Raw genomic sequence first — 12364 nt, 5'->3', positions numbered from 1 at the left:
TAAACATCTTTATACATGGATTACATGCATCGTGACGAACTTTTGCAAATATTTTTGCAAATTCCTATTTAGGTAAATTCCTGGAAGTGAGACTGCTGACTGCATTTGAACTTTGGTGTCATCAACAAACATTTACAAATAAACTGGTGCCACCTACGTCTAACACAAGATAAAGACTGTCACTTCGGAGGTCCTGGCAAGGCGTGGTTGGCCAGCGGTCGCTGTCAGGTGGGGGCCTCAGAGAGCAGGGCCCAGCTGCGGTGTGCGGGGGAGGCGCTTTGGGGTCACGTGGGCGGCTGCGCCCCGCCCCCGGGTAGCTCCGCGCGGAGGCCGGAGCCCTGGCTGGCGCAGTAGCATCTCGCGGGGGCGGAACGAGGGACTTGGAAAAGGTAAGTTCTATTCTGGCCGCGGGGTTGGGCGGCCAGCGCGGCACGGGGCGGGGCTCGTAGGGCCGCTGCTTCCGGCCGGGCAGCAGGCCGGGGCTCGGGCTTCCGGCGGCGACGCCGGCCGCTTGGAGCTGTGGCTTTTGCTCCTGGCTCTGCTACCCCGGCGCCGTGTTCATTAATCGTTAACCCGCGGGCAGGCTGCTGCCCAGTCACAGACGCCCACGGGGCTCGGTCACCTTGGAGGGCGGAGGGGCAGGCGAGTGCTCTCTGACAGCGGCGCGGGCGTTCGCGCGCCCGAGAGCGTAAGCCCCGCCCCGGCGTCCCGCGGCCCCGCCGGCCTCGCTGCGCGTCTCCCGGAGGCCGCGGGAGGGACGGCCCTGCGCGTGCGCACGCCTCGCTCCCGCGGGCCTGGGGCTCTCGAGCGCCGCCCCGTGTGACCGCGGCCCGGCTTCACTCGGATATTAAATAGAGCTTGAAGTCGTGTCAGAGCTCGAGGACCGTGGCGGTGCCACTAACAGGGCTGAGCCTTCCGCCAGGTCGCGTCCGCTCCAGACACTAGACGTGTGGGCCGCCTTCCCCCCTGCACGGCGCCGTTCGGCCGCCTCCCTCACGGGCGCGCCGGCGGCCCCAAATCCCGCCTGCCCGGGGGGCCGCACCCGGGGAGCACCCCCTGCTGACCACGGAGCTCTAAGACCGCCCCCGAGGGGAGCGGGTTCTACAGCAGCCGCGTGACTTCCTTAACTTCTCAGGGAAGTAGTCCGTTTGAAACGTTGGTTGACGCGACTCTTGCAAGTTAGCGTCCCTAAATTTAAAAAAATTCAGAACCATCATCTTTGCTGATACATATATGGTGATATATATATGTAGTGATATACACGCACACATATATACACACAGATGTCTTTAATCTGCTAAAAGGTTTTGCACCTTCAAGATAGTGTACTTGCAGCCCACGTGTTTTTCTAAATCCGTGGCTCTGCTTAGATGCAGCGTTAAGATTTCTATATCAATGTCCACAAAACTTAGACTCATAAGATCTGGGTTTGAATCTTGAGCGCTACGGAGAAGTTTGGGTAAGCTTTTGTTAAAGAAGGTCCTTTCCCTTTAGTTTCCTCATCAGGAAAATTGGTATGATCCTTACCCCTTGGCGGTTTTGTGACCATTAAAGAACTCATACACGCAGAGGGCGTAAGGAGTGACACCGAAGGATATCTGATTTTATCTGTTATTCTGCCATCCAAAGAGATACAAAACGACTGTCTAAGGCATTTCTCTTCCCTGAACCTAAAAGCAAGGATGTCACCCTGGAGCTGTGCATTCTGATGATGTGGCCAAGTCCCCAGACTTAATGAAAGCCCCTTAGTCAGTGCTCAAGAGGAGGAACAAGTAAGTTCATTTCATTTCGTATTTCTTTTGTCTCCAGTGTCTTATGGAAACTTGTTATGTTTTTTTTAAGTCCAACCTGAATGGATTCCTATGCTGGAAAGGTATCTTAATAAAGACTGAGGATCCATTTAGCTGATTTGTCATTTTATGTGGTGTTTGCATCTTTAGAAATCTAATTTTAGGCACAGGCAAAAGAAATATTTTATTTTTATTTTTATTAATATTGTTTATTATTTTATTTTATTCTTTATTTTTTATTATTTATTCTATATTATTTATTTTATTCTTTATTAATATTGTTTTAGGACAAAACAGCTAAATTTTTCAGAAGGAAGTTTTGTTATTCTAGCCCCCAAACTGGATAAGCCGTTTAATTTTTCACTTTGTTTTTATTTAGTTAAGATTCTACTATCTTAAAGTCGACTCAAAGTAGTTGTGTGGGAGCTTAGGAATAGTGCATCAAAGTAACAGAAATGAAGGTGAACACGTGGACTCATTGTTTTCTGAATGGATGGTGATATTCACAACATTTAATTAAGAATAATATGGGTGTGAATTATAAATAGTCACAATATATCATAAGTAAATAGAACCATTTATGATGCATGAAGGGAACAATTGTTTGAAGGATAAGATAATACTTTTCTAAGCAAAGTGCAAGGCTGTAATCATAGTTCTCTGAAACCTTTATCGTTTAGCCCCAGCTTTCTTTGCTTATTTCTTATCAGCCCCTGCAAAGTTCGCTACAGTTTTCCTTGGTTAGGGCAAACCCTGCAAAGGCTGTATGTTCGAAGCAGCTGACACTTGTATTTGGTTCTCATTTGTTTGGGAGTCAGGGAGAAATTGACTTTTGATGCTACTCCACATCTCATGTATTTTGTTACTTGCTTGATACTAGTATTTCTTTTCTAGTTTTTGCCTGGAAACAAAAGAGAGTTACTCATTTATTTCCCCCTCTAATGCCAAGCTTTGAAATAAGCTGTACAAAATTTTCCAATAGTCCGTTCATGATCCATGCACAGGCGCGTTCTCTGAGGATAGAAAGTGCCATTTTATCCCCTTTTTCTTGGATTTTGAGTCATTTGCTACACAATTATAAATTAGGATACAACTTAAATATTGAAAAAGAGTAATTTTAAATATAAGAATAAGTGTAGTATTTTGAGATATTTAGGAAATTTTGTTTACTATCCCCTTGCTTTTCTTCATAATTTTACCCAATATGCATATGTCCGTGAATAATATATTGTTTGGTTTTGTCTGGTTTTGCACTTGATAAAAATGGAAGCATACTCTGAATTCTTTTAAATTTTTTTCAAGTTACATTTTTAAAATTAACTCAGGTTGATGTAGCTATATGTTTTTCACTGCTACACAGCATTCCATTGCCTGAATATAAAAACTATCCATTCTACTGTTGATGGATTTTGAGTTGTTTCCTGTCTTTTGCTGTTACAACCATTCTTGTGTATGTGTCACAGTACCTGTGCATATTTCTCTGGAATATACCTAAAGTGGGATTATTGGATCATAAATATGTTCAACTTTACTGGATAATGCCAAACTGGGATAGCACCAATTGGTGTCATCACCATCAGTTGCTCCATATCCTCACCAATACATGGTAAAATTTTTTGCCAGTTTGTTGGATGGAAAAAAATAGTATCCTATTTGTGACTTTGCTTTTTGCGTTTCTTTTATATTTTCCTACTAGTGAGGTTGAGCATCTTTACATGTGATTGCTGGCCCTTAGGATTTCCTCATCTGTGAAATGTTTGTGTCTTTTGTCCATTTTTCTGTGGTTATTTGGCATTTCCTTACTGGTTTATAGGAGTTCTTCATATATTCTGAATCTTAATCCTTTGTTGGTTATATATGTTCTAAAGGCCACATTTTTTTCCTTTCTTTTTCTTCAGCCTATTTCCCCCTCTTTCAGTTCATCTGTCTATTCCCATTTTTCTTATCATTATTGCCCCTGTGTCTGTTCTGTGACAAAAGGTGATAAAGGCTGCACGTCTAACACGTGAACGTAAATACTACCCCTCGAGCAGTTTGTGTACTTTGGGCAGCTGCCAAAATCAAGTAACACCAGATAACTGTTTAAAGATGTAATAATCCAGCCTCCTGTCAGCCATGGGTAATCCAGAAAATCATGGCCATGGTCCTCTTTGCCTTTTCTTAAAAACACTATATTTTTGCTTTTTTTATTGTGAAATAATTTTTTTAAAGAACATCTGTGTTATTTTTTCCATTTTTACAAAAAGTAGGTTATTTGGAGCAATGCAAACTTCAGAGTACAAGTTTGACATCTCTGTAATTTCCTAAGCTTGGTCTGTGTTATGCTTTCATTTATATGTTGAACTCAAAGCTCCTCTCTCTCCCTGTCAACACACACCCCAACACACGAACATCCCTCATCCTACACCTGAGTTTTGGAGTCCAGGCTTATGTAATATCTAATAGCTGCCTTCCTTATGGCTCAAAATAGTAATCTGTAAATTTCTTCCTTCTAAAGCTCACTCCTAACATATTCACATAGAGATTTTACTTCTAAATAATAATTTCTGTTTTATAAACTTACTTTTTTTTTTAAAGATCAGCACCTGGGCTAACATCTGTTGCCAGTCTTCTTTTTTTCTCCCCAAAGCCCCCCAGTGCATAGTTGTGTATTCTAGTTGTGAGTGCCTCTGGTTGTGCTATGTGGGACACTGCCTCAGCATGGCCTGACGAGCGGTGCCAGGTCCGCACCCAGGATCCAAACCGGTGAAACCCTGGGCTGCTGAAGCAGAGTGCGTGAACTTAACCACTTGGCCAGGGGGGCGGCGTCTAAAGCTACTTTTTAAATGAGCCATGCTCTTTTCCTCCTAGCATTTTCAAACTTCTAGTCAGTCATACAGGATTAAATAAATATTTATAAAAATTTTATATTTAAAATATACAAAAAGAAGCCATCCGAAGGCCTGAAGCCTCTTGGCACTGCCATGTAACAATTCCTTCTTGTTGGGAGGGATTGAGTCTAAGCTGTGTACATCAACGTCCAAGTGCCCCTTTTAAAGAAGTCTAATATGTGTTTGTATGTAAAATGTTAACCTAAGACAAGTGAAATTAGAATGGCTAGTTCCTATTGATCAATCATTCATCATTCTGTATAATCATTCTGTATAACTTCCTGTGAAATATGACAATATTACTGTATTTGAAGAGGATATAGATTAGGAAGGATCATCTTCCTAAAATTAGAATATTTATTTGTGGTTGACATGATTTATAATTTTGTTAAATATCTTAAATTGTAGACAAGTGTATGTGTGTTAAAAATGATGAGTATGCCATGGCAAACTTCCTAATGTTTAACAGCATCTGGGTCTCTACAGCTAACATGGCCTATCACTTTCAGTTCCTTCCTTTCCTTTTCCATATGTAACTCCTTATCTTGTATAAAGCAAAGCTGTATACCTCTCAAGTTATCTGGAACTTTCTGCTCTGATGAAATATCTATAAAATGATGAAATTGTTAAAATGGAACTGAAAATGAAAATGTTGAGTAAAATCTAGCCTTGCCACAACCTTTAGAGTTGTTGTTACATTTTGTTTTTGTGTTTGTGTCTGACATAAACATCTATTGAGATGTTATGACTGAAGAGTTACTTTGGGTTGAAAATACACATATATGCCTTGTTTAAGGCTATGTGTTTAACTTTGAATTTTAAAGAATGACTCCTGAATGTTATACAGTGATGTATATGAATCATTATTTTGATTCAAGGACTGGATTGAATCTATGTAGAGTGGACCCTTGAGCCAGTCCCTATGAACAATATTGAGAGATTTCTTGTCTTAATTTTTCCCACCTTTAAATTTCTGTATTTGGCTAAAAGGATATTTAGGAGTATAACAGGAGACAAACTTTAGAAATATAGGGAAAAGAGAGTAGTAATAGTTATTCTGGTTGTAAGCCCTTACTTGGATGTTAACCAGTATTTGATTTCTAGGAAAGTGGAGGTTTAGGGAGTAAGTGTAGTCAGAAGGAGAAAAGGGTTTGGGGTTGGCCCATCTCTTTTCTGAAACAACCAATGTTTTGGGACAGAGTTTCCTAGGAAGCCCATGTTTTCTTCATGTATTATTCATTAATTAATACATAGAGGTGGCCAGCATTGGAATGGATTTTACCTCGCTGGCTGCCTTTTTGGCTGGGTTACCATTTATTTGCCTTTTGAGGAGCATATAGGGTAGAGAAGTGAGCAGTGAATGAATTTCATTTGATTAGCAATAGATTGGACACTCTCCTGGTCTTGCTTGTCTTCAGCCTGTCTTCCACCTGACCTCTAAATGTTGATGTGCTTCAGGAATTGTATTAGACCCTTCTCCCTGTCTACGCTGCCTCTCCAAGTGGTTCCATTGAATTCCATACCGTGAAAACTCCCAGATTCATCTCTTGGTGATTCTCAACTCTAGTCTCATGTATCTGACCATTGACTTGATATCTCCACCTGGATGTCTCTTAGGTACCTTAAACTCAGTATGTGCAAAATGTAGCTAGTTCTTGACTTTCCGTTCCTGCTAAGTACCATTCCTTTCTCAGTCTTTCCCATCACAGTCACGGTCTACCTAGTTGCACAAACCTGGGGGCTGTCCTTATTTATTTTTCTGTAGAACTTTCGTTCCAGTTCATCAGCCCAAACTCTCTGTGCCTCACTCAGTTTTCTCAATGTAAAATTAAAGAAATTATACCTTCTTTGTAGTAATGTGTTGGAGGATTAAGTCAGTTAATAAATGTAAGGACTTACAACAGTCCTGACATGTAGTTATCCCAATATAATTGTTGCTACTGCTATTATTGTTGTTGTTGTTGTTATTATTACTTTTTCTCCCTGACAGTCAACACCCTAGTCCATGCCACCATCTTCTCTCCCATGGGCCACACAGTAGCTTTCTGATTTCTGTGCTTCCACTTTTGCTACAATCCATTCTCCACACAGCCAGAGCATTCTTTTAAAAACAGATCATGTCACCCTTCCCTGCTTTCCACCCTTCAGTGCCTTCCCATTGCTCTTAGAATAAAATCGACACACTGTGCTGCATGACCTGGCTCCTGCCTCACCAGTCTCACTCATTATGCTCCAGTCTCTTTTCTGTTCCTCAGGTTAACCAAGCTTTTTTCTTTTCTTTCTTTCCTTAAAGCTTCTGTATTTGCTGTTCCTTCAGCCTGGAATTCTCTTCCTCTGTCTCCTAGCACGTCTAGTTCATTTGCATTTTTCAGGTTTCAGCTCAGCTGTCATCTCAGAGTCACCTTCCCACCTCATTCTTTGCAAAATCGCCTCCCTCTGTTTCTCTCTCTCATGTTACCCAGTTCATTTTCTTCATGGCTCTTATGATAGTGAATAATTATCTTATTTGTGTATTTGTTTACTTATTCTTGGTCTCACCAACTAGAATATAATTTCTAGGAAGGCGGAGACTTTATCTGTTTTACTTCCTTGAGGTGCCAGTCACATAGTGGTGTTCAGAAAGTATTTGTCAAATGAATGATCATCTCTAACAAGGAAGGAGAGCTTTGCAGGAGGAGAATCTGAAGATCTACATTTTTTTTTCTTGTGAGAAAGATCAGCCCTGAGCTAACATCTGTGCCAGTCTTCCTCCACTTTGTATATAGAACTCTGCCACAGCATGGTTTGATGAGCAGTGTGTAGGTCTGCACCTGGGATCTGAACCTGTGAACCCTGTGCCACTGAAGCAGGGTGCACAAATTCAACCACTACGCCACCAGGCTGGCCCCTGAAGATCTACTTTTGAAAGTTTTATTTTTATTTTGTAATTCTGCTGTGATGAAGATTATTGTCAACAGCTACTCCTTGAAAATTTGCCTGCTTGCTTTTTCAAACATATATTCCTTCCTAAATAGATTATAGAGAAACTCATCATCAGTGTCCCAAAGATAAAAGTAGATTGTGATTAGATGTGACCATGGCCCTTTAATTTCTGTCATATAATAAAGGAGTTGAAGTAGCCCTCTCTGAGATAATGGTCCAGGTGTACACAGGATCTCATGCCTGAGTGTTGCAGGCAGCCTCTCTCCTGTCTACCTACATAGTGCATTGAGCTTGCCTCACGCCATTTGCAGAGCTGGATATTGTCCAGAGGGTTGAAAGATTCCCCTTCTCCAGCAGAGCGAAGAAACCATGCAGGGATATCTGATAATGTAATTATTAGGGGTAAAAAGGAGAGGCAAAACCCTTTGAATGGTCTCAGTTTCTGTCTTGTGATTTTTATTTCATTACATGCAAAGATTAAAAATATGCTCTTGTCTAGGGGTTAAAGCTCTTTGTCAACCTTAACATAAGATTTTACATGGTTCTTTACACTTTTTAAAAGTTGCAGACCACCACAATCTCTATCCTGAGATAGAGAAGACAAGCAGGAATGTTTCCAGAAACTTTGGGATAGCAACTTTAATGGAAGAAGGGTAGGAATTATAGGATAGATCTGGGATTAGGAGTGGAGAAGGAATAAATATAGAAATTCTTCGCAAACAGGATATATAGTTTTATTCAGAAATTATCAGAGAAAAAAACCCTCAAATACCCCCATTTGGGAAGCCCTCAGGAAAATCCTCTGTATGGAGCCTGAAACCCCTGACCCTGATGTTTCCTTCTCATATGGAATTAACAGACTATAATTTGTTCCTAAAGTATACAGAAGGTCTATTTGAAAGAGTTGCTTTCAAAGAAATAGGCTAAATATCTGTGCTGAGAAAAAATATATTTAGAATACCTGCAAATTCTCTATTAAAACTTCTTTGTTTAGAAATAGGGGTTTATATACTTCTGTAAATTAATTGAAGAGAAAGTCATCTTTTTGACTGCTCAAATAAGGCAGGAGAAAGTAGTGACAATTTCTGTCTGAATTAAGAAAATGAAAGGTGTCCATTCACACCTATCCTCTTCTGCTAGAATAGTTATCTGGTTGATCTGCAGAAGCTGGCTGTCCGCTTCAGGCAAAACCAGGTGAGCCACCTCAACCATAGGGTCCAAACCTGTTCGTACTATCAAAGAATCTGCTTTCAACAGAAGGCTGAAAACAACACTGATAATAACAAGATGTGTTTAGCATTGAATTTGATAGGGAATAAAAGGAGAGTGGAATTTTAGTCTCTCTGCCTTTGGAGTTCTGAAATATCAATCTTACACATTGAAATGAATCTAATACAAGTCCACTGTCAAAGTGGGATGTCCTGCCTCATTTTGGCAAGCTTTAAGAGTCTCTAACTCAAAATCATGACTGTAATCCAGTATTTATAAATGTTTTATTTTATAGAGCTACCAAAAAAAATGCCTCCATCAGTCTCAGAGATATCAGACTTCTCTTATGATTATCTCTGTGAGTTACGTTGTAGCCAAACTAGTGAAGAACACTTGCAATTTTCTTTTTCTTTCTTTTTTTTTTTTGGTTCAGCTAGCATGGATCTTGATGACTCTGAACAAGATCCTGAAATAAAGGAATATTCTTCTGTCTGTGTTGGCAGAGAAGATGACATTAAAAAATCTGAAAGAATGACAGCTGTTGTCCATGATAGAGAAGTGGTCATTTTCTACCACAAAGGAGAATATCATGCTATGGATATTCGCTGTTACCGTAAGATTTTATTTTTCATTTTTAAACCTTGTATTTGTTTCCTAACCATAAAACTATCAAAATTTCAGGGTTTTTTAGTGACTAGATGTAATGTTCAATTCCTTTTCAGACTCAGGAGGACCTTTGCATTTGGGAGAAATAGAGGTATGTAAAATTAAATCTATTCTCAACAAACTCAGATGTTTCCTATTTATAGTCTTATTTTATTTCATTCTGTATTCAAAAATAATTTATATTTGGGTTTGAACTATATTTTAATGTTTTGAGTATAATTGCTAATATTCTAGGAATTCACAACCATGCAATGTAAAGAAAACTGTTGCAAGATAAATATGAGAAACACTCATGTTTTCTAACCTAGCAGTTATACTCTGAGATATCCACCCTGCAGATATAATTGCACAAATGTGTAAGTATATATATATAGGAGATGTTCATTGTAGCATTATGTTTTGTAACGAAAAATTGAAGCCAACCTAAATATTTTAACAATAGGAAACAGTTTAAATAAATTATGAATACCCTGCTATGGAATATTATGCAACCATTAAATTAATGAGGCAGATCTATATGTATTGGTATAGAGGGATGTCAACAATATATTTTTGAGTGAAAACAAGTCGTAGAATAATAGGTCTAATGAGATCCAATTTTTTAAGTAAAAAATAACATTCACTTTTTACTTTATATACTTCTGCACAGTTTGAATTTTTTCCAATGAGTATACATTACTTTTATAATATAATAAAAATAAATATATATATATATATATTTTAAGAAAGAGACCACACTTTGAAGGCTTAACTGAGGAATGAATGGGGAAACAGTCTTACTGCTTTGCATTCCCAGACTAGCTGCCTAATTTCTTATTTTTTGCTTTATGAAACTGAATCTCTTTCTCTCTCGCTCTGACTGGTACAAAGTACAAGCTTAAACTTAGTGTTCCACTCTCTCTACACTTGATATCTACCTGCTTCCACACCTGTCCTCATGTTAAAGGACATATGTGTGTTTAAATTATGAATTTATGAATTATGAAAATGTGAATGTTTGCTGACAGTTCTGTGGGGGTACAATATCAGTATTCCTGCACTTCTGGTGTAGAGAAAAAAAATGTAGGCACCTCGTGATAATAATGTGCAAGAATTTCCGTCGGTTTCAGACGATAAGGAGAACTGTAAAACCTTGCTATTCAAAGTATGGCCCGTAGACCAGCAACATTGGTGTCATCTGGGAGCTTCTCAGAAATGTAGAATCTTGCTGCCCGCCCTAGGAATACTGAATTTAAACAATATCTGTTATTTAAACAAGATCCAGGTGATTCCCCTGCTCTTTAAAATTTGAGAAGCACTGCTTTAAGACAGTTAAAAAGTTGGGAATTGACTACTTTGGATCATAAATTGCTCTTCAGTTAACATATGCACTCATGCCTTTAGTAACCTCTCTTGAGTTTATATCTGAAGCTTACCATTCTTCCAGCAGCTGGTGAAAATTCCTTTAGAAGACCTTGAAGCCCCTGCCTCATTTCTGTAAAGGAAGTGACCTTCACATCTAATAGATAACAGCATAGCTACAGTCACATGATATAGTCACCTCAGCTAGTTATCTTCTGACAGAGCTCTAATACACTGGGTTTCTAATCAGCTGCAAAAGGGACTTGATGACTGCTACGATTAGGTTCTGCCTTATGCCGAATAATTTGTAAAAGAGCATAAAAGAGAATCTGGCCTGTTCTTTAACTTGGTTCTTCTGCAAAAGATTCTGTTCTGAGTCTCAGGTTTATTGTGAATGTTGGAAGTGTCAGACTATTAAATCAATTATTTCCTTCTCCAGGATTTTGATGGACGACCATGTATAGTTTGCCCCTGGCATAAATACAAAATTACTTTGGCAACAGGAGAAGGACTATATCAGTCTATAAACCCTAAAGATCCATCAGCAAAACCCGAGTGGTGCTCCAAAGGAATAAAACAAAGGATTCATAAAGTGACAGTGGACAATGGGAATATTTATGTGACTCTTTCTAAAGAACCTTTTAAGTGTGACTCTGATTTTTATGCCACTGGAGACTTCAAAGTAATTAAGAGTTCCTCCTGATAAAATTACATGGCAATGAAAAATGTGTATGTTTTGAAAATATTTTTAGACTAACCTTGCTTCAATACCAAAGATGATTAATTTTTTCAACATAGGCACATTTATTACTTTTCCTCAAAAATCCTATAAGCACATGTACTTAGTATGATGTAAGGATTACCATCAGGATCTATAGAATACATGTCATCAAATCCTCTGGATTGATTAGAACCTGAAGGTGATGGGTGTGGAATGTGCATTTTAAGAAGGATGAAAATAATTTTGAGTAACCAAAATGAAGAAAAGGTAATAAATAAGATCTAAGAAAAGTTTTTGGGGGAAAATCCCTATTTGATATAGCAGACTTTATCACAGAAAAGTTTTAATATATACAAAGTCAAATAATAAACTCTCATCACCCCACTTCAACACTTATCCCCAGTCTTTCATTCTGGTTCCGTTGATACTTCCACGCATTCCACGCCTCCCCTATCTAATTGTTATTCTAACTTTTTTTTAGGTAAACTTTAAATACACTGAAATGCTTAAGTCTTGACTGTTCAGTTTTTCCAAATGTACAGCAGACTTTTTACACTTAAAAAATGCCTCCAAAAATGGAATCAATTTACATGCTGAATATAAAAATAAACTTATCAATGTGCTGGACATCAAAACCAAATAAACCTTGGTTCAGTTTGTCTCCAGTCAAGACAGACAGTCTCAAAGTAAGGAAAACACAGCTGCTGCCCAGCCATGAGAGACGTGAAGTCTCCTATTTAGTGAGCCAAAGTACTCTGCATGCCTGTATGAAATTTTCGAATAAAGGGTTTTTTATATTTAGAAAACTTTGTGCATGTGTGTACAACTAAGTGTTTCATGTAAAT

At 39.0% G+C, this 12364-nt stretch overlaps 1 protein-coding gene across 7 annotated transcripts; it reads left to right on the top strand.

The window, feature by feature from the left end:
* Positions 1–229: 229 nt before the first annotated feature.
* RFESD (Rieske Fe-S domain containing) lies at positions 230–12322 on the top strand. Of its 7 annotated transcripts, none has more exons than XM_046665617.1 (5): positions 230–389; positions 1678–1772; positions 9225–9404; positions 9514–9548; positions 11238–12313. In XM_046665617.1, the coding sequence occupies exons 3-5, from the start codon at positions 9230–9232 to the stop codon at positions 11499–11501; spliced, it is 474 nt and encodes a 157-aa protein (XP_046521573.1). In that variant the 5' UTR covers positions 230–389; positions 1678–1772; positions 9225–9229; the 3' UTR covers positions 11502–12313. The 7 variants fall into 7 exon arrangements, with proteins under 7 accessions (XP_046521573.1, XP_046521572.1, XP_046521571.1 ...); XM_046665616.1 differs by having other exon boundaries at positions 1630–1772; positions 11238–12312; XM_046665615.1 differs by having other exon boundaries at positions 1495–1772; positions 11238–12312.
* Positions 12323–12364: the final 42 nt, after the last annotated feature.

The sequence above is a fragment of the Equus quagga genome, chromosome 7 (assembly GCF_021613505.1).
Source record: "Equus quagga isolate Etosha38 chromosome 7, UCLA_HA_Equagga_1.0, whole genome shotgun sequence".
NCBI lineage: Eukaryota > Metazoa > Chordata > Mammalia > Perissodactyla > Equidae > Equus > Equus quagga.
Note: the sequence above shows the minus strand (reverse complement) of the source record. Positions and strands in the feature narration are given on the sequence as shown.

Bases quoted from the DNA above. Each gene is read 5' to 3' on its own strand.
- RFESD (XM_046665621.1), top strand. From the start codon at position 9,230: ATGGATCTTGATGACTCTGAACAAGATCCTGAAATAAAGGAATATTCT. The intron at 9,405-9,513 runs GTAAGATTTTAT...ATTCCTTTTCAG, and splicing joins TATGGATATTCGCTGTTACC to ACTCAGGAGGACCTTTGCAT. The intron at 9,549-11,237 runs GTATGTAAAATT...TTCCTTCTCCAG, and splicing joins TGCATTTGGGAGAAATAGAG to GATTTTGATGGACGACCATG.